The following is a 19,980-nucleotide window of genomic DNA, read 5'->3' as shown; positions in this document are numbered from 1 at the left end:
GTGCTACCGAGAGGGCAGGTGGGAGACTGACGCCTTTGGTTGGATCCAGAAGGGATGCAGTACCAGGTGCTTATGTGTTTAGTGCAGGCTTCCTGCTCTCTCTTTCCACCCAGAGTCAGCAGGGAAACAGAGGCAGCAGAGGAGTCAGGCTGGGACTCCTGAGTGGTGCAAGGAGTACCTAAAGCCAGTGAAGACTTCCTAAGGCAAGCTGGAGGTTGGGGATAGGATAGAGGAAGGAAGGAGCTCAGGGAAAGCCTCATCCCTAGCCAGATATCAGGGCTCCTGGATGGGCTGTCTAGAGAGAGAACCCAGGGAGTGACCTCATCCCCATTCCATCTCCTACTAAACAAATGAAAAAACCTAGGCCCTGCCCTAACTGGAAAGCTCAGTATTCCACCTGCTGTGTTCCACAGAGTCTGTCCAGGTGCTGGCCTTTAATAGTGCGTGAAGAGCTGGGCTCTGGATGGTGGAAGCTGTAAATCTGGATGTACTGAAGTAACCACAGGGATCCTTCCCTGATCCCAAGATGTCCTGGCCCTCCCCCACCTCCAACCATGTCTTCAGGATCCTTGGCACAAACGCTAATGTACCACTCAGCCCCTAAGGGCATGAAGTGCCCTTTCAGGCCAGGCTGTGTGGGATGACCTTAAGAGGAAGGTGGACATGCTTAATAACCACTTCTTGTGGGTGGGTTGCCCTTAATAATTTACACAATGACATGGGGCAGTAACTTCTCAACAACCTTGAGAGGAAGGCACAACCCCAGGACAGAGCAATGAAGCCCCAGGCAGAGCCAGCGGCAGAACCAGAGAGAGAACACAGACCTGCCTGTTCTTGCCCCACATGGCCGCTTTTCCAGCCTGAAGCTCTAGAGTGGTGACCCTGTTGGTCCTGAGGTGTGAGGAAGATGGGTCAAGGTCATCGATTCCAACCTGGGAGGGCTGAGGGGGAAAGCTTGGATCCTAAAGCCCAAAGCTTCCTCCCTGGTATGTTGGGCTGGCGCCAGGAGAAGAATCCTTAGGCCCAGGCAAACTGGGCCACCCAACATTCTCAGGTCCCGAAGAACCCAGTCTCTCAAAACCTTGATTGGGCAGAGGACAGCCCTAACAGGGCCCATTTTAGCCTTAGGATAAGATCCGAAGAGCAAGGGGCTAGCATTCCACTCCTTCAATAACGTGGCCCAGCGGCCGCTCCCCCGACACCCTGCACTTAGAGCTCCCTACCCCGGAGCTCCCCGGCCCGCGGGCTGGGAAAAGCCCTCCCCGATCTGACCTGCGACTACGGCGTCACCGGAGCCCGGGACTGCAACTTGGCTCCGGCCTGGCTCCCAGGTGGGCCCGCGGAGCCTGTTCGCGTCCGGTGCCTCTCCAGCTCTGCGCCGGGACGGGCGGGGCTGGGGGTGAGGAGGGGACGGCGCGGCCCGGCTCAGCAGCGGGGCGGGGCGGGGCGCAGTAGGGCGGGATGGAGGCTGGCGCCGGGGGACCCGCGGAGGTGCTTCAGGGGACCGCAGTGCGCGAGGTGAGACGGCGAGGGCTCGCGGGGCGCAGGTAGAGATGTCCCGTCGGCGTCGAGGGCAGGGCTAGTGCGGTCGTGTGGATGGCAAAAAGGGCAAGTCCGCCTCCACAGGTCCCACGGGGCTGGGGAGAGGCTGGGAGGCGGAGAGGGTGTGGGGAGGGGAGACTCTCCTCGAATCCTCTGGGCACCGTCGGGTCTGGGCTCGGTGTCCAAGACCATTGATCAGCTGCCGCCCACAGACCAGGCCAGGCGTCAAAGCAAGTCACTCATCCGACCTAAACCCTCTGAGAGCCTGGGGTCACGTCTCCCTCCGGGGATCCTCGTGAAATCTCAGGGGTCCCACCGCCCTGCGAGCCGCGCCCATGCCCTGCCAGACCCGGAACTGCATCGCCAGGTTTGCGCTGGAGCTCCTGGGGATGCTGGGCCTGGGTGGGGGGCGCGGAGGAGGGGGTATTGGGGGGACCAATGCGGAGTGGGCAGACCCCGGTGCTATGGTCCTGGCGCACCCAGCTCGTCTCTGTCCGAGGCTGGGAGTGGTAGGCCGCGCTGCGCAGTCTCGGGTGCAGTCTGAGAAGTTTGGGAGTGACTTGAGGAATGACTGGAAGCACCCCAGATCCGGTTTGTCCAGTCACAGCAGGGTCCTTACTTGAGTTAGGAGACGAGCGGGGGTTGGACGGGAGCCCCACAGAGAGTAAGGGCTCGCGTTTGTTCACAGAACCTGGTTCCCTCTTTACTCACACCCCCCGGGGCGCTTTGTGTGAGGTTCCACGAGGGAAGGCGAGAGACGCAGGCTGCCACACACGCACTGTTTGGAAGAGGCGAAAGTAGGGAACTATGGTCCAGGTGTGGGTGGTGGAGGATGCGGTTGCTTAGGTCTGTGTGGTCCAGGTGATTTTGAAGGGGGTGTTGAAGTGCTTGCTCCGGCCCAGGCACCTAGGGCTGTACCTTCTGCTTTCATCCGGACCAAGTTCAGATCAAATGGGAGTTCTTCAAAGAGAGAGTTTGGTAAGAAATTGGGGAGGCAAGGAAAACCTCTTAAAGCCATAAATGCCGCAAGGTTTACAGACATCGAATCCTCATCCCAGTTTAACTGGAGTCTAGGTAGTTTGCCTTGCATGCTTCTACACTCTCGAACTCCTTACCCACATCAGCCCTTCCTGGGGAATGCTGCCCCCAATCCACTTTCAGATCCTGTTCCATTTCTCCATGTAACTCCTATCTCTGTGCAACAACACACATATACATCCATACACAGACACACACATACACACAGACCCCTTCCTTGAAGAGGAGAATCTAGGACAAGAGTTTCTGACAGGGTCCCCTTAGCTAACCACAGCTGTAAACTTTTAATGGGGTCTACCCCAACCAGAGAAAAAAGCATCACATTCCAGTAGCTGTGCATTACCAGTCAGAGGTCTTGGCAACTCCAGCCCTGTCACCCACTCCCATCTTGTGGAGAATTAGTGGTCCTTACTTTATTGGTTCCAGCAGATGGGGGAGGTGGGCAGGGAGAAGACTTCAGGAAGAGAGCCCTGTCAAGCTACAAGAGAAGCCACAGGACATCAGCACATAACTTTGAGGAAGGCTAGAGTTTGTCCTAGGCTGAGTTTTCTTAAGGATTGTAACTTTATGTTTTACCCACCCCTCATACACACATAGGAACTCCAACCTGTGGCAGGTAAGGATTGGGTAACTGTGTCTATTTGTTATAGACAAGATTGAGCATGAGAAAAGTCTTCAGTACATAAAGGGAGCCCAGAAAGGGAGAATGGTGCCTCTTCCTCTCTAGGCCAGGTGAGAAAGGAGAACCCCAAAGTATGGGAGTCTCCCCTCACCCCATGAGAAAGCAATTCAATTTTGTCACAAGGGCCTCTGATGAAATAACACAGGTGTGTATACTACTGAGAATAACAGAGTCTGGGTGGTTCTTGTGTCTTTGTCTCTCTTTATCTAAATTTGTAGGTATATGTTTGACTGTATCTTGTGTCTGCTTATTTATATCAGTGTACACTGTGCATATATCCTAGTCATGGTGGTGAGGTAGGAGAGAAGTGGGTCAAGTTAATATTGATATGGGATTTTATCACATTAAAACTAATTCTACTGGCCAGGTGCGGTGGCTCATGCCTGTAATCCAAGCACTTTGGAGGCCAAGGCAGGCGAATTACCTGAGGTTGGGAGTTCAAGACAGGCCTGACCAACATGGTGAAACTCTGTCTTTATAAAAAACAAATAAACAAACAAAAAAACTAATTCTACTGTGAGATGCTACTTGACAAGCCAGGAAGAAAGATGTTCCCCAGGGAAACACAAGCTCTGTAGGAAAAGCAGGACTGCTGAGTGTGGGGCCTTCTCATTTCAGTCCCACCTCTTCATACAGGAGCCCTGTTAGCTTAATAATGAAAACCAAGCCAGGCACAGTGGCCCACACCTGTAATCCCAGCACTTTGGGAGGCTGAGGCAGGTGAATCACAAGGTCAAGAGATCGAGGCTGTTCTGGCCAACATGGTGAAACCCCATCTCTACTAAAAATACAAAAATTAGCTGGGCATGGTGGCATGTGCCTGTAGTCCTCAGCTACTCGGGAGGCTGAGGCAGGAGAATGCCTGAACCCGGGAGGCGGATGTTGCAGTGAGCCGAGATCGCACCACTGCACTCCAGCCTGGCCCCTGGCAACAGAGCAAGACTGTCTCAAAAAAGAAAACCAAATTAGGGTCAGAGTCATTAAAAATTAACTTCAAATTAGGCACTGCAAATTAAGGAAAACCTAAATTATGAAACTGAACAAGAAGAAATTAAGAAAGGCAAATTTCGTTTACCAACTGTCTTTTTGCTTGTGTCGTCTTTAATAAATATGACATTTGGGAGAGTTAGAAATAAATTAGCATTACTCTTGTATATGTAAAATACAAAAAGCCTTTTGTTAGTGTTTCTTTTCAGCACATGTTAATAGAGATGAAACATTCTTGTAAATTTTTTATAACATCCCTTTAAAACAAATGCAAGAATAATATTTAACCCTGACCAAAATACATTATATTATCTCTTATTCACGTATATTAAAAATACATCTATCTGAATTCCAGCATAGAACATGTTTTCTTGCTGTTAGCCTCGCTTTACCTTCCTATCCTATTAGCCAAGATATTTTATGTTTTATAGGCTTTCCTCCTATGGATTTTTATTTAAAAATATAATAGCTTCAGTCTAGATGTCATAAATAAAAAATTCTTAGATCAGTAAACTTCTGCTTTAAAATAAATGTCACTATCACAAATTTTACAAAATAATTTAATTCTCAAATTCTTAGTTACTCATTTCAGCTAAGTTTGAGATATATGATTCTGATTCAATCAATCATGAAAATTCATATTTGGATCTTTGTTAGCCTTGGAGACTCTTAAGTATTAGAAGAGGCTTTCTGAAAATTTTGAGAAATTACTAATAGTTGACAGGGTTAGTCAAATCCCTTTTTGCCCAGTCCTTTGCTCTGTACTGGTGATATTCAGTTAATATTGAATTATACGTATAGTACAGGGCAATGAGGGAGCAGAGCTCCCCCTTGTGTACAAAATCAGAAGAAGCCACCTGTGGGGAGAGGAACTCATTCATAATCATTCATTTGATCCAGAGCTTCATTAGCATATTCGACATGCAGGGGATGCAAAGATGAAAAGAGGAAGTCTCTGCCCTCAAGGAGATTACAGTCTAATTGGGAGACAGATGTTCAGACAATTAGAGTACAATGTAATCACTGTTATTAGGAAGATATGTTCAAAATGTAATCAGAATGTTCCAAGTGGGAACTCACATTGGCCCAGTGGCATCAGAGGAAACTTCACAGAGGAGGTAACACAAGCTGAGACTTGAGGGGTGAAAAGGCGTTTGCCAAGAGAGTGAGAGCATTCCAGGCAAAGGAAATAGCATATCCAAAGGTACTGAAGGCTTGAAAGAGCATGTCAGATTGAGGGAGAGACCAGTCATTCAGTGTGGCTACAGTTTAGGCTGGGCAAAAGGTGGAGCGAGTATACGGGGGACCAGGTTATAAAGCACTTTATATGTGATAGTAAGAAGATGAGATTTTAGCCAGAGCAGAGAAGTAAAATGATAATATTTATTTATTAGAAAAAAAATTATTCTGGTTGGGCATGATGGCTCGAGCCTGTAATCCCAGCACTTTTGGAGGCCGAGGTGGGAGGAGCACCTGAGGATGGGAGTTCGGGACAAGCTGACCAACATGAAGAAACCCCCATCTCTACTAAAAATACAAAATTAGCCAGGCATGGTGGTACACGCCTGTAATCCCAGCTACTCGGGAGGCTGAGGCAGGAAAATCCCTTGAACCCAGGAGTTGGAAGTTGCCATAAGCCGATATTGCACCGCTGCACTCCAGCCTGGGCAACAAGAGTGAAACTCTGTCTCAAAAAATCTATTTTTTGTTTGTTTGTTTAGAAAAAAAAAATTATTCTGGAACTAAAAGATAGGATGAGCCTGGGTTAGAGCAGAGGCATGTATTTCCTTTGTAGGAAAGGAAATACATGGATAGTTTCAAGAAGTATTTAGGAGGTAAGATGGTCCAGGTGTCTGACTTATTTGATTGACCAGTGGTGACATTGCCAAACATGCAAAGACAATAGAATAAAAAGCAGTATAGAGACAATGAATTCCATTTGAGGGGCTTTAGATTTGAGGCATCAAGGGAACATCCAAATGAAAATGTCCACAGGGTGGTTGGCCCTTTTGAGTTTGGAGCTCAGACAGGAGTACTACCTGAAGACATTTGAGAACCATCAGCCATGAGAATGGATGAGATTGCTCAGGGAATCATGAATACTGCTAAAAGAATAGAGTCATGACAGATTTATGGGGAGCATCAACATTTAACATGGAGGAAAAAGAACTAGTAGAGGAGCCACAAAGAGATGGCCAAGAGCAGGAGCCCCTGGAGGACATGTGTGATGGAAGTGCAAGGAGGTAGTTTGGAGAAAGGGGGCATGGTCTCCAGTGTCACATACCACGGAGAGGTCAAGGAGGATGAAAAGTGAAAACTGCTCTTTGGATTTAACACTTAGTGGCCTAATGGAGAAGTCAGGGATGAGGAAAAGTCAGGTTGCGATAGGTTGAAGAGATGAGGCAGTGGAAATACCAATATACGTTGTTTTTTCAAAAGCCTGACTGTGAAAGGAATAGAGTAAAATAGAATGGTAGCTGGAGGGGACCAAGGAGATCCAGAGAGAAGGTTCTTTTTCTGTGTGTTCCTAAGGTGGGAAAAATTTAATTGTAACCTTGAAAGAAAGAGCCAGCAGAGAAAATGAAGCTGGAACACTATGAAGGGAAGAGGGACAACCGATGATAAAGGTGGTGGAGAAGGCAGGCATGAATGGGCTAGAGCCCAGGAGGATGGATTTGCAGAACAGGAGAGAAGAGAGATGCCTATTCTTCAGGGATGGGAGAGTTGAGTAGTTAAGAAAAAGCAAAAAACCAGGCTGGGCGCAGTGGCTCATGCCTGTAATCCCAGCACTTTGGGAGGCCAAGGCGGGCAGATCACTTGAGGTCAGGAGTTCGAGACCAACCTAGTTAACATGGGTGAAACCCCATCTCTACTGAAAACACAAAAATTAGCCGGGCATAGGGACGCACGCCTATAATCCCAGCTACTCGGGAGGCTGAGGCAGGAGAATCGCTTGAACTCAGAAGGTGGAGGTTGTAGTGAGCCAAGATCGTGCCACTGCACTTCAGCCTGGGTGACAGAGTAAGACTCCATCAAAAACAAACAAACAAACAAAAAACCTTCATGTTAAAACTGACACTTAGGGGTTAAGTGACTTGCACAAAAGACAGAATTAAAAGTTAAAACTTTGTGTCCTTCTGTCTCTTTGCCTGATGCCATGCTACTCCCAGAGATAGCACAAGAAGGTGCCCAGCTTAGAAGGAGAGAGGAAGGCTGGGAGCTAGAGCATATTAGGAGAATCCCAGCATTAGAACTAGAAGGGACCTGGAGATGATGAAATCGATTTACAGATGAGGAAACCAAGGACCCAGGAGGTTGTCGCTTACCTGTGCAATATTAGTAAAGAACTGAAACTAGACACAGAATGGATTCCAGCTCAGGGTTCACTTGAAGAAAGATTGGAGAGGCTGGACATGGTAGTTCATGCATGTAATTCTAGCACTTTGGGAGGCTGAGGAGGGTGGATTGCTTGAGGTCAGGAGCTCAAGACCAGCCTGGCCAACATGACAAATCCCTGTCTCTGCTAAAAAATTTAAAAATCAGCGGGTGTGATGGTGCATGCCTGTAATCCCAGCTACTCAGGTGGCTGAGGCATGATATTTGCTTGATCCTGAAAGGTGGAGGTTGCAGTGAACCAAGATGGTGCCGCTGCATTCCAGCCTGGGTGGCAGTGTGAGACTAAAAAAAAACCAAAAAGACAAAAAAACTTAAGAACTTAATAAAAAATTTAAATGTACTCCTTTTTTATTTACTTAAGAAAAGAAAAATTGGAGAAACAGATAAATGGAGTAATAAGCAATGAAATGCCCTCTCTTTCCCAAGCTGGTAGCTTATTTCCAGTACTTTTCTTAGCACTTTATATACACAATCTCATTTCATCCTCACAATGACACTTACAAGATAGACATAATTATCTCAAAGTTTTAATAAAACTGAGTGTCTATAGATGTCAAGTGACTTGCAAGAGGCAGAAGCAGAATTCAGACCCTTTGGAGCTGCTTGACTCCCACGCTCATTCTTTCATTATAACTCTTTATAAGACAATGTGTAGTCAAACTAAATTATGGAGCCTTCTGGGCAAACTGAAACCCCAGTACAGATCACACTTCAGGAAATGAGGAAAACTGGGATCATGGACTCTAAGATGCATTTTTTTTTTCACATTTTGACATCTCTGAAATTAGGTATATCTCACCAGGAATGGTGGCCATGGTTTAATCAGCAAGACTTTCTTTTCCCCTTTCTTTGTGCTAGCTAAAATAGTAGTGTGTCTTGCAGTCGGTTCTGATATTTGACTAAACACAGTAAGTTCAGCTACCATTTTCCCAATATCCTGTCTGCAAAGGAACAAATAAGAGTCAAACAAGTTCTGAAATCAAGGGACGGGCAGAGAAGACCACAGCTAGGGTTTGACCTAAAACTTGGCCTGGGAATTTGAATCAGAGAGAAGGACCAATGTTGATCGCATGTGGAAGAGAAGGCCATCTGGCCCCAGCACTGCCTGATAGAGGGCAGGGCCCCTTCAGTGCTTATTTAAGTGAACTCAGTGAAGCTCAACTGTTCTGCAGTTGCCAGAACAAGAGCCAGGGTGCTTGAGAAAGCTGGACAGACCTGTGTAGGTCTGCAACATCCTCTGATGATGTGGCTGGATTATATACTCAGCAGAGAGCTGCCTGGCCTTTGTTTCTTCGGGGACTGAGAAAGAAAGTCAATCTTTTTGTAATTTGTACCATCTTTCACCTATGCCTTCACCTGATAGTAAATATAGTCCTTTTATGTTCTGTGATCTATCTGTGCTAGGGCCCTGAAGGAGAGAGAAGAGAATTATATTTCTTGAGACAGTCCCAGAAGTAACAGAGAAGCCTCAAGGGTGGTGGTAGCACTGATTTATGGAACTTGGGGGTTAGGAGAGGAGCATGGGCAACAGAGACTGATGGCAAAGACCCTCATTCTGTCACCTAAAAGATGGGGAGATGGATGGCTGAGGCGGTAATAGCCAAGTCTGATGCTGCACAAAATGTGAGCTCTAGAGAAGAGGGACTTGGTCTGGCTCATTCTGTGCTATATCTCTAGTGCCAAAAACGGTGCCAGGTACATTGAGGGCATGCAATATATGTCTGTTGTTGTTGTACAGCATTGCCTCCCCTGCACAACCCCACCAAAATGGCTGCTTTGGGACACACGTTCCCCTTCTATGCTGGCCCCAAGCCAACCTTCCCAATGGACACCACTTCGGCCACCATCGTCATGATCTTTCTGACTGCACTGGCCACTTTCGTCGTCATCCTGCCTGGCATTCGGGGCAAGACGGTGAGAAACCCAGTCCTGGAGACCCCAGCCCAGAGAGACCTTAGCCTCAGGCTGAGGGGTCCAGAGTCTCTGACTACAACCAGACTCAGGAAGGAGATCCCAGTGCTGAGAAAGCATCAGCACCACCCCAGGCACAAAGCCCCTCATTCATTGATTCAACAGTTCGTTATTGAGCGTTGGTGGGGCATGGTGGCTCATGCCTGTAATTCCAGAACTTTGGGAGGCCAAAGTGGAAGGCTTGCTTGAGCCCAGGAGTTCACGACCAGCCTGGGTTTATAGACCTCATCTCTTAAAAAAAAAAAAAATTAGCTTGTGATGTGCATCTGTAGTCCCAGCTACTTGGAAGGCTGGGGTGGGAGGATCACTTGAGTGGCTACAGTGATTTGAGATCACATCACTGCATTCCAGCCTGGGCAACAGAGATCCTGTCTCAAATAAATAAATAAGCACTTATTATATGCCAGACACTCTGATTTCAACTGACCAAGTTATCTCAGCTTTAGAATTCCCACCCTTCCCCCAAGTCTGGAAACAGGAAGGGTAGACATGGAAGGAGGGCGCTCCTTACTTAACCCACGCTCCTTGCCACTCAGAGGCTGTTTTGGCTGCTGCGGGTGGTGACCAGCTTATTCATTGGGGCTGCAATCCTGGGTGAGTGTGAAGTGCAGCTGACTTGGACAGCTGTCTCCATCCCATCAACTCCCTCAGCAGCCTTCCTCTCCTCTCCTTGTTTCCCCACAGCGGTGGGCCCCTGCTTCAGGGTGGCTTCCAGACCCTGCCCATATGCCTTTCTCACCATGGCCTTATCCCCTTACTCTTACCTTGGCCTGGAGAGGTATCACCCTGGGAAACAAGCTGGATGCATCTCCCCAACCTTCCTAACATTTTTATTGCTGGGAGTGGGGGTGGGGAAAGGAGGTCAAAATGCATGTCTGTGGGAAGAGGGCTCCAGGGAGGAGGGGAGGAAATGGGGAAGGGCTGTTTGCTTTGACTTGGTGATTAGGCAAATAGGAGAGATGAAAGTCCTTATGAGACGGGGCACAGTGGCTCACTCCTATAATCTCAGCACTTTGGGAGGCTGAGGCGGATGGATCCCCTGAGGTCAGGAGTTCAAGATCAGCCTGACCAACATGGGGAAATCTGTCTCCACTAAAAATACAAAAATTAGCTGAGCATTGGGGCGGGCACCTGTAATCCCAAATACTTGGGAGGCTGAGGCAGGAGAATTGCTTGAACCCGGGAGACAGAGGTTGCAGTGAGCCAATATTGCGCCATTGCACTCCAGTCTGGGTGACAGAGCAAGACTCCATTAAAAAAAAAAAAAAAAAAAGAGAGAGTCTCTGTGTTCAAGCTGTCTGTGTTTGCCTTGCCCAGCATAGTTTAGGTTCATGCTTCCTTCCCAGCTCCCTGAGTAACTCTCCCTAAAGCAGGTAGAAAGGGAGGCAAGAGGAAGAGGTAAAGAGTGTGACCAAGGGAAATCCCACACATATGGTTGGCAGACTCACCCTGAGCCAGACCCTGGCTAGTTAATAGGTATCCAATTATGACCAAAACAGACATAGATGCCTTGTAGCTCTTCTGACTCTAACCTAGTAATGCCTCAACCTCTCTGAGTTCCCATATGTCCAACTCCCCAACCCCAGCTGTGAATTTCAGTTCTGAGTGGTCTGTGGGCCAGGTCAGCACCAACACATCGTACAAGGCCTTCAGTTCTGAGTGGATCAGCGCTGATGTTGGGCTGCAGGTCGGGCTGAGTGGAGTCAACATCACGCTCACAGGTGAGGGGGGGCTCTTACCTGTGAGGGAGGGACGGCTCTGTTGTCTTTGGGATCTATGTTTGGTGTGGTCCAAAGAGCTATAGGATGCCTGGCACTGGGGCTGGGAGGATGTGTGGGTGTTGGAGGCATGGTAGGAAGGGAAGTTCAGGGCCTTGGAAGCTGCCTTCTCTCAGTTGAGACCACTTCCTGTCCCTCTGCCCAGTGTGGGTGAGTCCCTACCTAGGCCCCACTGTGGCCCTTGGGTTCCTGCAGAGCACAGCTGCCTTGTTCTCCAGGGACCCCTGTGCAGCAGCTGAATGAGACCATCAATTACAATGAGGAGTTCACCTGGCGCCTGGGCGAGAACTATGCTGAGGCATATGCAAAGGCGCTGGAGAAGGGGCTGCCAGACCCTGTGCTGTACCTAGCCGAGAAGTTCACTCCGAGAAGCCCATGTGGCCTGTACCGCCAGTATCGCCTGGCAGGACACTACGCCTCAGCCACACTGTGGTGAGGATGGGAAGGGGATGGGGTGGAGGCCCTGGCAGCCTAGATTCAGGAACAGGGTTTCTACCCATCTCTTCTCCACTCATATGGGTATATGAGGTGGGACAGGCTGGCACTAGTCCCCATGGTGCTGGCTTGGGAAGTCCATGGGAGGGAATCCCTACCTCTTATCTTTGGGTCACTCTTGGGTCCCCGAGCCTACACCTGGGCCTGTCCAGCTTCACTAGCAGGTAGAGGTACGCAGGCCAGTCCTCACTGGGTCCTGGCTCTCCAGGTTGGCATTCCTTTGCTGGCTGCTGGCCAACGTGATGCTCTCCATGCCTGTGCTGGTATACGGTGGCCACATGCTGTTGGCCACGGGCATCTTCCAGCTGTTGGCTCTGCTCTTCTTCTCCATGACCACATCACTCACCCCACCCTGTCCCCTGCGCCTGGGTGCTTCTGTGCTGCTTACTCACCATGGGCCTGCCTTCTGGATCACACTGACCACAGGTAAGACCCAGCCCTAAAGACAGGCACTGGAAGGCTCAGGGCCAGGGAGGGAGGACCTGGGAGCATCATGTTGGTAGAGTTGAGGGTCTGTTCCTGGGGGCCAGGATGGCTTTACCCTCTTCAAAGACTCACCCTCTTGTATCTCTTATCTCCTGCTTTTCTCTCCTCAGTGCCACTTCCCCTCCCTCCTCAGAGGTGCCCCCTCCTTGTGTCTTCTCTGTCTCTCATCCCCTAACTCTCTTCACCCAGCTGCTTCTAAAATCTTCCAACCCCGGTCCCCTCTTGCTTCTTCCAAATACCCTTCTCTGTGTCCCCATTCTTAAAACCTTTCTCTGTCCTGCCTTACACAGCCCTAAATTCTCCTGCAGTTTTATTCTCCTCTCCGATTCCACTGTCTACCCCCTCATGTGCCTCTTTATGCCTCCTCCTCTGTGCCCTGCCCTTCCCCAGGGTTTTTCTTTCCTCTCCCTATTTTCAGAGTTCTCTCTCTCCCCCTTTCTCGCTCTCTCTCTCTCCTGGGATATAACGAAGGAGCACTGGGCTTGGAGTCTGGAAATTCAGGACAACAGGGTTGCTGGAGCCGAAGGCCCCTCAGCCAGTCACCTCTCTGAGCTTAAGTTGCCCTGAAGCAGGGCCTCCAGGCCTCCCTTAGAGCTGTTCTGACGCTCCCAGGGGACGGACGATGTCCTCACTAGGTGTTACTAGCACTAAGGTGGGACAACTGTTGCCTTCGTCTGCAGGACTGCTGTGTGTGCTGCTGGGCCTGGCTACGGTGGTGGCGCACAGGATGCAGCCTCACAGGCTGAAGGCTTTCTTCAACCAGAGTGTGGACGAAGACCCCAGGCTGGAGGGGAGTCCTGAAGAAGGTGGACTCCTGAGTCCCCGATACAGGCCCATGGCTGACAGTCCAGAGCCCCAGGACATCCCCCTGTCAGAGGCTTCCTCCGCCAAGGCATGCTGTGAGGAGACGCACCCCAGAGAACCTGAATGCGCCCTATAACACCCCTGCCCCTGGAAGCCGCCTGGACTTCCAGTCTGGCTTCGAACCTCATTGGAGTCCCATAAAACCAGCAGAATTGCCCTCAGGGTGGCTGGTACCAGACCCCCAGCACCAATCTACAGACGGAGTAGAAAAAGCAGGCTCTAGATACTGATGTTAAAAAACAACAACAGCAAAAAGCCCTCAGGGGCTGAAGAGAAGATGGGCTTGTCCATAAAGCCTGTTGCCATAAGACCAAGCAGGGGCTATCTCTTCTCTGCACAGCAACCCTGCCTTTGTGTGATGCCTGGCCTCTTCAAGATGCTATTCACTGAAACCTAACTTCACCCCCATAACACCAGCAGGGGGGAGGGGGGACATATGATTCTCCTATGGTTCCCTCTCCTCCCTCCGCACCTCTTGTTTTCCTTTTTCCTGTTGTTCCTCCTTTACTTCCCCAGATGTGTGACCTCTTCGTACAATGAAAGACAACACCAGAAAGGAGAGGAAACAACTTCTCAGCCCAGGTCTAACATTAACCAACTAGGCCACATTCTCTGAGCTTCAGTTCCCAAGTTTGCTTAATAAGATTGCAGGACTTGCCAAGAATCTCGGGATTTATATTTCTATACCTTGCTGACACCTACCTTGGCCCTCAGACACCACCTCACAAGAAGCCAGGTGGGAAGTCAGTGAATCAATTCCAAAACGCTACTCCTTCCCAGCTCACTCAGCTGGGCTAGCTGAGTGGGATCCAGGAACGGGAGTGGGTGACCTGCCTCATGACTACCACCTAACGTCCACCTGGGGTGGCTCAGGAAGATACAGGCTCCGGTAGGGCCCCCTCCGGCCTCAGTAGAGGGCGCCCGCGTTACTCTGGAGTCTAGACGCAGAGAATCCGGTTTCACAGCACAGTGGAGAGTGTACTAGGCTGTCTCCATCCAGCCCAGCGAAGCTCCCGAGGGCGTGCTTCCCCACGACCCCGGAGCGCAGAAGCCATGAAAATTAATGGGGGGAAAAGTTTTTAAAAAAAATAAAAGAAAAAAAAGTTTATTTACAGCTCGCCCCAGGAGACTTTCCCTGGTGCCTGCGGATGTCTGAGACCTCGCCCCTGGCTCTCAGCGCCAGCAGCACGTAGTGCCCCTTCCGAAGCTCTCCTGGCCCAGGCCTGGGGGCACTGCTTCCCGGCCTGCGAGGTCCCAAGGCGGGGAAGGAGTCCAGATTGGGTCCTTCTCACAGGTTAGTGGTGATATATTTTAAGTCCGGGAGCCCGGCCTGCTTCTGCAGTGGGTTGCCGAGGATAAGAGGTGAGCCCCCTCTCGCCTGGCTGCAGTCCTCGGCGCTTTGGTCCAGAAGGGTGCGAAGAGCGCTGGGCCGAACATAGTGGAGACTCACCACGGCCCCTCCAAGGAAGAGGCACAGGATGCCTGTGGCGGTGAGGACCGAAAGAAAGGAGGGCAGGTGGAGTCAAGCTATATTGCCCAGGCTGGTTTCCAACTCCTGGTCTCAAACGACCTTCCTGCCTCTACCTCCCAAAGTCCTGGGATTACAGACGTGAAGTACCGCGCCTGGCCCCTCTCATCTTTCGGAGTCTAGGTCTTGCGTTACCTCCCCCGGCCCCCTACACATCCTCTAATCTGGATTACATGAAACAAGGCAAGACACCAAACCCTTCTGAGCCCCCTTTTCATCTGTAAAATGGTCATAACAGTGCCTGTTTCTTTGAACTATTGAGAGGGGCAAATCAGATAATAGATGTGGATTCATTCTATAAACAGGAAAGTGCACACCCGGTATGAACCCTCCCCCGGAGAATTCCGCCGCGCCGCCGCTATCCCAGCGCCGGGCTTTGGCGCTGGGGTAGGGACAAAGGGAAGCGAGGCTTTGGGAACCCTGGTGGGCTGGAGAAGCCCGCTCACAGCTGGTGCCCCCAGTTCCCTGCAGGGTGGCGTTCTGCCGTTCCCTCGGTCCTCACCGGTTGCCAGCGTGACCCAGAAGGCGGTACCGTACTGAGTGGTGAGCGCGGAGGAGCCTAGGCGGAGCGGACAGAGCGGCACTGTGGAGATGGAGGCCCAGGAGAAGATCGCCAAGAGCACGAAGGCTCCGGTGGTCAGCAGTGCTAGGCCTCCGTAGAGCGGGGCCGGCGTGGAGAGCAGCATGTTAGAGAGGAGCCAGAAGCAGAACGCCACCCTGCAAGGGAGTGGGGGGACCGGCTGTGAGTGGGCTTCTCCCAGCCCGCCGGGGTTCCCAAAGCCTCGCTCCCCTAGGTCCCAACCCCAGCGCCAAAGCCCGGTGCTGGGATGGCTGCAGCGCAGGGGAATTCCCCGGGGGAGAAGTGGGCTCCCGAGCTCCAGGCGGTGGCTAGAGTCTCTCTGGATTCCGACGGTCTCTGCAAGCCTCGTGATCTTCTGACCCGCGAGGCTGTCATGCCCACCCCTAGCGCGTCTGGTCTGGCTGCAGCTGCTCAGAGCCTTTGAGGCCTGCATCCTCCCGCTCACACGGCCCGGCTCCCGGCGCACACACGTGCACACGGCCTTCCCTCCAGTGCTTACCACAGCAAGGCCGAGGCGTAGTGTCCCGCCAGGTGGTACTTGTGGTACAGCCCGCAAGGGCTACTCGGTGTGAACTTCTCCGCCAGGTAGAGCACTGGGTCCGGCAGCCCTTTCTCCAGTGCGTTAGCGTACTCCCCGGCGAAATTCTCTTTCAGACGCCAGGTGAACTGCTCGTTGTAGTCAATGGTCTCATTTAGCTGCAGCACTGGGGTCCCTGCGGAGTGCCGCGGGCTTACCGGCTGCGCGCGGTCGGAGAACTCGCGACTAAGCGGATTCAGATGGGAGAGCGGGGATGCGGCGCTCACGGAGGGAGAAATGGGTTCGATGGTGGTTGGAGAAAACGCAGACCCAGGAGGACCACAAGCTATTTGAGCTTGTGGGATGTGAGAGGCCCTTCAGCTATCCCTGACACACTCTCCTAACCAGGGATCTCCCAACCCCAGGAGTTCACTTCGCCCCAGCCCCCTCACCTGTGAGTGTAATATTAATGCCCTCCAGGCCCACGAGCAGACCGACGCGGGCTCTAACGCGCTCTGCGCTGAAGGCCTTGTAGGATGTGTCAGTGTTCACTTTACCCACGAACCACTCTGCACTGAAGTGCACAGCTGTAGGGAAAGGTGAGATGAAGGTGGGAAAATGGAATTAGAGAGTGGTGATGGGAGGTGGGACACTGCAGAGAGATGGGGACTTAGAGGTCCAATGTGGTTGCATGGTAAGGGCCAAAAAGTGGGCCCTAGAAAGAGCTGGAGAGAGGGAAGAGGGAGCAGAAAACCAACCCCAGTTCCCTATTGTCCCAGGTGTCCTCTGCCCACCTCCGTTCTCACCCACTCCTCTCCCCACGGGCTGGACCACACACTCACCCACGATTTCAGCGCCTATGAACAGACTGAGAAGAATTCTCACCAACCAGAACCAGCGCTGCAGGAATAGGCACCCGGGTCAGGCCTGAGCCCTGCCCAACCAGAGTCCCCAAGACCACCTTTGACCCCACTCCATCTGGATCTTTGGTTACATCCAGACCTATGAGACTAATGCTAGGCATGCTTTTCCTGCAAGTCCCTCTGGACTACTGGCATTTCTGATGTTTTGTGACCATGTGCTTTCACCACCCTAGCCCCATTTTCTGTCTACCCTAAGAGCACCTTCCCCTCACCCCCCACTTCTAGTACTCTTCCACCACCTTCACTCCCCCAGCTGCCTCCTGGTCCAGTCACTGCTTGGTAAGGCTCAGTTAGTCCAGAAGTGCTAGGCATGCAGGGGTCACCTCCCTCAGAAGAGGGAGGCCCCAGGGCCTGGTCTCCAAGTGGAGGAGGTGGGAATGCAGATACTCCTAGGTGTACCAGTTCCAGGGAAACCAAAACAGTTTAATATGCAGAAAAGCTGGGTCCTCCAGAATTGAAAAATGCACAACTTAGGCGCTGGGGGAAGGGGAACTCTAAGAAAATGCACCCAGTTGGCTCCAACTTCCAATCCAATGTAGGAGTCTCATTCCTTAGGATGGGGTACTCATACACGTGTGTCTTGACTCAGTGCAAAGGGGAACACTGCAATCTGAGCTACTGGCATCTGTCCTCTTGGCTCGAAGGTCATCACCCTCAGGATGGGATGAGAGTGCAGCTGCATCCTGGGAGAGGTGGGAGGCCCTGGATGCACATGAAGTCTAGACTCTGCCTCAGGATTACTGGACTGGGTGCCCATTCTCTGCAGCAGCCTTCCCAAGGACCCAACTCGGGTCCTTCTTCAGGATGTGCTGGATGGGGAGTTCTCCCTGTCCTTGGGAAGGGGTGCTTGCTGCAGCAGACTCCTGACTTCGCTCCACCTGAGCCTCAGTTTGACTATTCATGGAGGCCCTTGCACAGTCTTACCTGTTCTGGGTCCCTCAGGGGACAATTTGCCCATGACGACTCCCCCCACTCTACGCGAACTACTAAGACACCCTTACCGAGTGGCCACGGATCCCGGGCAAAATGAGCAGGAAGCTTGCTGCTAACGCCAAAAACACTAGAATAACGATGAGCAGTGGGACGCTGAAGCCTGCCGCATGCCGGGACTGGGGGTAAAAAGGCAGTACGCCGTTCCACAGGGTCATGCTGCAGGGTGGCCGAGAGCTGCACGCAGGAGGGCAGGCAGGCCGGCAAGCTGGGGCTGCCTGGATGCTGGAGAGCGCGTCCTTGGCGCCTCTTCGCGTACAACGCCGGCACCAAGTGGGCTGGTGAAGTCTGAGTTCTGCACCTCTCCGCTAAGGAAACGTAGCGGCAGGCTGCTCCCAACGCTCTGGGGTTGATGCCGACAGAGTTTGGTTAGTTGGCGAGCGAAACTATTTCTCACTGTCTGTAGCCAGTTACTTTCCTGGTTCTCCGGGTTCGCGCTGAGTTTGGAAGTCGCGCGGGACCCCTTTTATAGCAGCGTGGGCGGCGTGCCACTCAGGTGTCCCAGCCCAGCGGCCGAGTCCCAGCGGAAAGAGGTTATGCAAATAAGGGCCCCGCCTGCACAGCAGGAGGGTGAGCCCTGGGTCCAGATGCTCAGATTCGGCGCAGGTCTGTCCTGAGCCAACACCGGCGAGGCTGTGAGACCGAAGACCCAGAGAGGAAGGTGAGAGTGCAGCCAGGGCGGCTGAGGATCAGCGGAGCTGGAGGAGCGGGGGTGAAGGCAAGAAGTAGAGCACAGAAGTGAAGATTTTTAAGAGGCAAGAAGACATCTGAACCCGACACCACCATAAACCACAGGTTAGATCAGTTTGGGACCGAACCTTAGCCCTCGCTCATCACGGACAGGCGTTCATTGCAGAAGGGGAGTTCATTGGGGAAGGGGGATTCATTGCGGAAGGGTGCTGCAGGTCCTTAGCTCCCAACTCAGTAGCCTCTTTTCCTTCCCTACCTCCTGGAGGAGAAGCGGAGCCTGTCGGATTAGTGCTAGTGATGGAGGTGATACATTCGAGACATTGGGCGCACCAATGCCCCAGGAGACTCCTGCCCAGTGGGTTCCTATGGTCGGAGGTTAATTCTCTGAGGGGGTGGAGGATGGGGAACAATGTCCAGGCCTCCACAGCTGCCAATTGTCCTGAAAAGAGTGGCGTTTGGATGCAGGCCCTCAGTGATGCTTCTAACAGCTACGTTCCAGAAGTGGAAACAGCTGGCGCTCCTCCTTCCCTCTGTAGGAACGAAAGGGGAGGGATAGAGGACACCCTAATAGTGGCCTTCACATACCACCTACCACCCCCACCCCCGCCCCGCAGGTTGCAGGGTTGGCATGCTCCGTGCAAGACAAGAGGCACTGATGTTCCTGGGAGCTCTGCTGATTGGATCCCTGTATCCAGCGGGCAAGTATCTGGCTCCTCTAGCTGCGGGGTGTCCCCCAGGATCCCCTGGGAGGTAGGGAGGGGAAAAGTGCGGCAAGCGGCTCCCTGAGACTGGAAGGTCAGTTCACTGCGCAGCTCAGCGGGATGGGAAACTTCCTAGTGCGGCCTGACACTTGGGTCGGGTTAGGGGCGCTCCTCGAGTTGGGGAGGGGCGGTCCGAGGCCGTTGGGTCCGGGAGGGGTACCTGGGAGCCTAGTGCTGAGGAGGCCCTTCTCTGTGTCCACAGGCGGACAGGACGCACTCTCACTGCCCTGGGAAGTGCAGCGCTACGACGGCTGGTTTAACAACCTGAGGCACCACGAGCGTGGCGCTGTTGGTGCGTCCTGGGGCCGCGGGTGCTGGAAGCCTCTAAGCAGAGAATCTGCGGGGAACACTCGCCCAGCAGCTCCTCTGTCTACACAGCGCTGCTGGGGCCAAGAGACCCTATAGAGACCGTTCCGTCTGAGAAGAGGGATAGGGGTTGAGGGAGGCTAGGACGAGGTTTAGGGGATTCTTGGGGTTGGAGTGCTTAGCGCCCGGCTCCCTACCTCCGCAGGCTCCCGGCTGCAGCGCCGCGTACCAGCCAATTACGCCGACGGTGTGTATCAGGCTCTGGAGGAGCCGCAGCTGCCCAACTCGCGCCGGCTCAGCGACGCCGCCACGCTGGGCAAAGCCGGGCTGCCGTCGCTCCGCAACCGCACAGTACTGGGGGTCTTCTTTGGTGAGGGATAAGGAGAAGACCAGTGGGGTTGATCTGGCGCTCTGCTCAGCCCGGGGGAGGGGCCAGATCCCCTCTG

General features: G+C 52.3%; 3 protein-coding genes across 7 annotated transcripts in view; 2 read left to right on the top strand and 1 right to left on the bottom strand.

The window, feature by feature from the left end:
• Positions 1 to 1,445: 1,445 nt before the first annotated feature.
• DUOXA1 (dual oxidase maturation factor 1) lies at positions 1,446 to 15,081 on the top strand. Of its 3 annotated transcripts, XM_032297595.1 has the most exons (8): positions 1,446 to 1,547; positions 1,755 to 2,339; positions 9,384 to 9,559; positions 10,153 to 10,210; positions 11,203 to 11,337; positions 11,613 to 11,826; positions 12,098 to 12,315; positions 13,056 to 15,081. In XM_032297595.1, exons 3-8 carry the CDS (start codon positions 9,413 to 9,415, stop codon positions 13,313 to 13,315), a joined length of 1,032 nt encoding a protein of 343 aa, XP_032153486.1. In that variant the 5' UTR covers positions 1,446 to 1,547; positions 1,755 to 2,339; positions 9,384 to 9,412; the 3' UTR covers positions 13,316 to 15,081. The 3 variants fall into 3 exon arrangements, with proteins under 3 accessions (XP_032153486.1, XP_032153485.1, XP_032153487.1); XM_032297594.1 differs by having other exon boundaries at positions 1,487 to 2,339; XM_032297596.1 differs by lacking the exons at positions 1,446 to 1,547; positions 1,755 to 2,339 and having other exon boundaries at positions 7,955 to 9,559.
• DUOXA2 (dual oxidase maturation factor 2) lies at positions 14,329 to 18,219 on the bottom strand. Of its 2 annotated transcripts, none has more exons than XM_032297597.1 (6): positions 17,789 to 18,219; positions 16,707 to 16,764; positions 16,317 to 16,451; positions 15,847 to 16,060; positions 15,270 to 15,484; positions 14,329 to 14,721 (listed from the first exon to the last, which is right to left on the bottom strand). In XM_032297597.1, the coding sequence occupies exons 1-6, from the start codon at positions 17,933 to 17,935 to the stop codon at positions 14,528 to 14,530; spliced, it is 963 nt and encodes a 320-aa protein (XP_032153488.1). In that variant the 5' UTR covers positions 17,936 to 18,219; the 3' UTR covers positions 14,329 to 14,527. The 2 variants fall into 2 exon arrangements, with proteins under 2 accessions (XP_032153488.1, XP_032153489.1); XM_032297598.1 differs by having other exon boundaries at positions 15,300 to 15,484.
• Positions 18,105 to 19,980, top strand: part of DUOX1 (dual oxidase 1) — a 32,788-nt gene continuing 30,912 nt past the window's right edge. For both annotated transcript variants that reach the window (XM_032297588.1, XM_032297589.1), the window contains exons 1-4: positions 18,105 to 18,572; positions 19,082 to 19,165; positions 19,431 to 19,520; positions 19,740 to 19,904. In XM_032297588.1, the coding sequence (XP_032153479.1) occupies positions 19,096 to 19,165; positions 19,431 to 19,520; positions 19,740 to 19,904 (325 nt within the window). In that variant the 5' untranslated portion in view covers positions 18,105 to 18,572; positions 19,082 to 19,095. The remainder of the gene's footprint in view (positions 18,573 to 19,081; positions 19,166 to 19,430; positions 19,521 to 19,739; positions 19,905 to 19,980) is intronic.

The sequence above is a fragment of the Sapajus apella genome, unplaced genomic scaffold (assembly GCF_009761245.1).
Source record: "Sapajus apella isolate SASKATOON/1434 unplaced genomic scaffold, GSC_monkey_1.0 scaffold37, whole genome shotgun sequence".
Classification (NCBI taxonomy): domain Eukaryota; kingdom Metazoa; phylum Chordata; class Mammalia; order Primates; family Cebidae; genus Sapajus; species Sapajus apella.
This window is presented reverse-complemented; position numbering and strand designations above follow the sequence as displayed.

What these genes read in the sequence shown, in the direction of transcription:
- DUOXA1 (XM_032297595.1), top strand. Translation starts at nt 9,413, where the DNA reads ATGGCTGCTTTGGGACACACGTTCCCCTTCTATGCTGGCCCCAAGCCA. An exon ending in AGTCAACATCACGCTCACAG is followed by an intron (nt 11,338 to 11,612) that starts GTGAGGGGGGGC and finishes CTTGTTCTCCAG; the next exon opens with GGACCCCTGTGCAGCAGCTG. An exon ending in CTGGATCACACTGACCACAG is followed by an intron (nt 12,316 to 13,055) that starts GTAAGACCCAGC and finishes CTTCGTCTGCAG; the next exon opens with GACTGCTGTGTGTGCTGCTG.
- DUOXA2 (XM_032297597.1), bottom strand. Translation starts at nt 17,935, where the DNA reads ATGACCCTGTGGAACGGCGTACTGCCTTTTTACCCCCAGTCCCGGCAT. An exon ending in CCGGGATCCGTGGCCACTCG is followed by an intron (nt 16,765 to 17,788) that starts GTAAGGGTGTCT and finishes CTATTCCTGCAG; the next exon opens with CGCTGGTTCTGGTTGGTGAG. An exon ending in CATAGGCGCTGAAATCGTGG is followed by an intron (nt 16,452 to 16,706) that starts GTGAGTGTGTGG and finishes CTTTCCCTACAG; the next exon opens with CTGTGCACTTCAGTGCAGAG.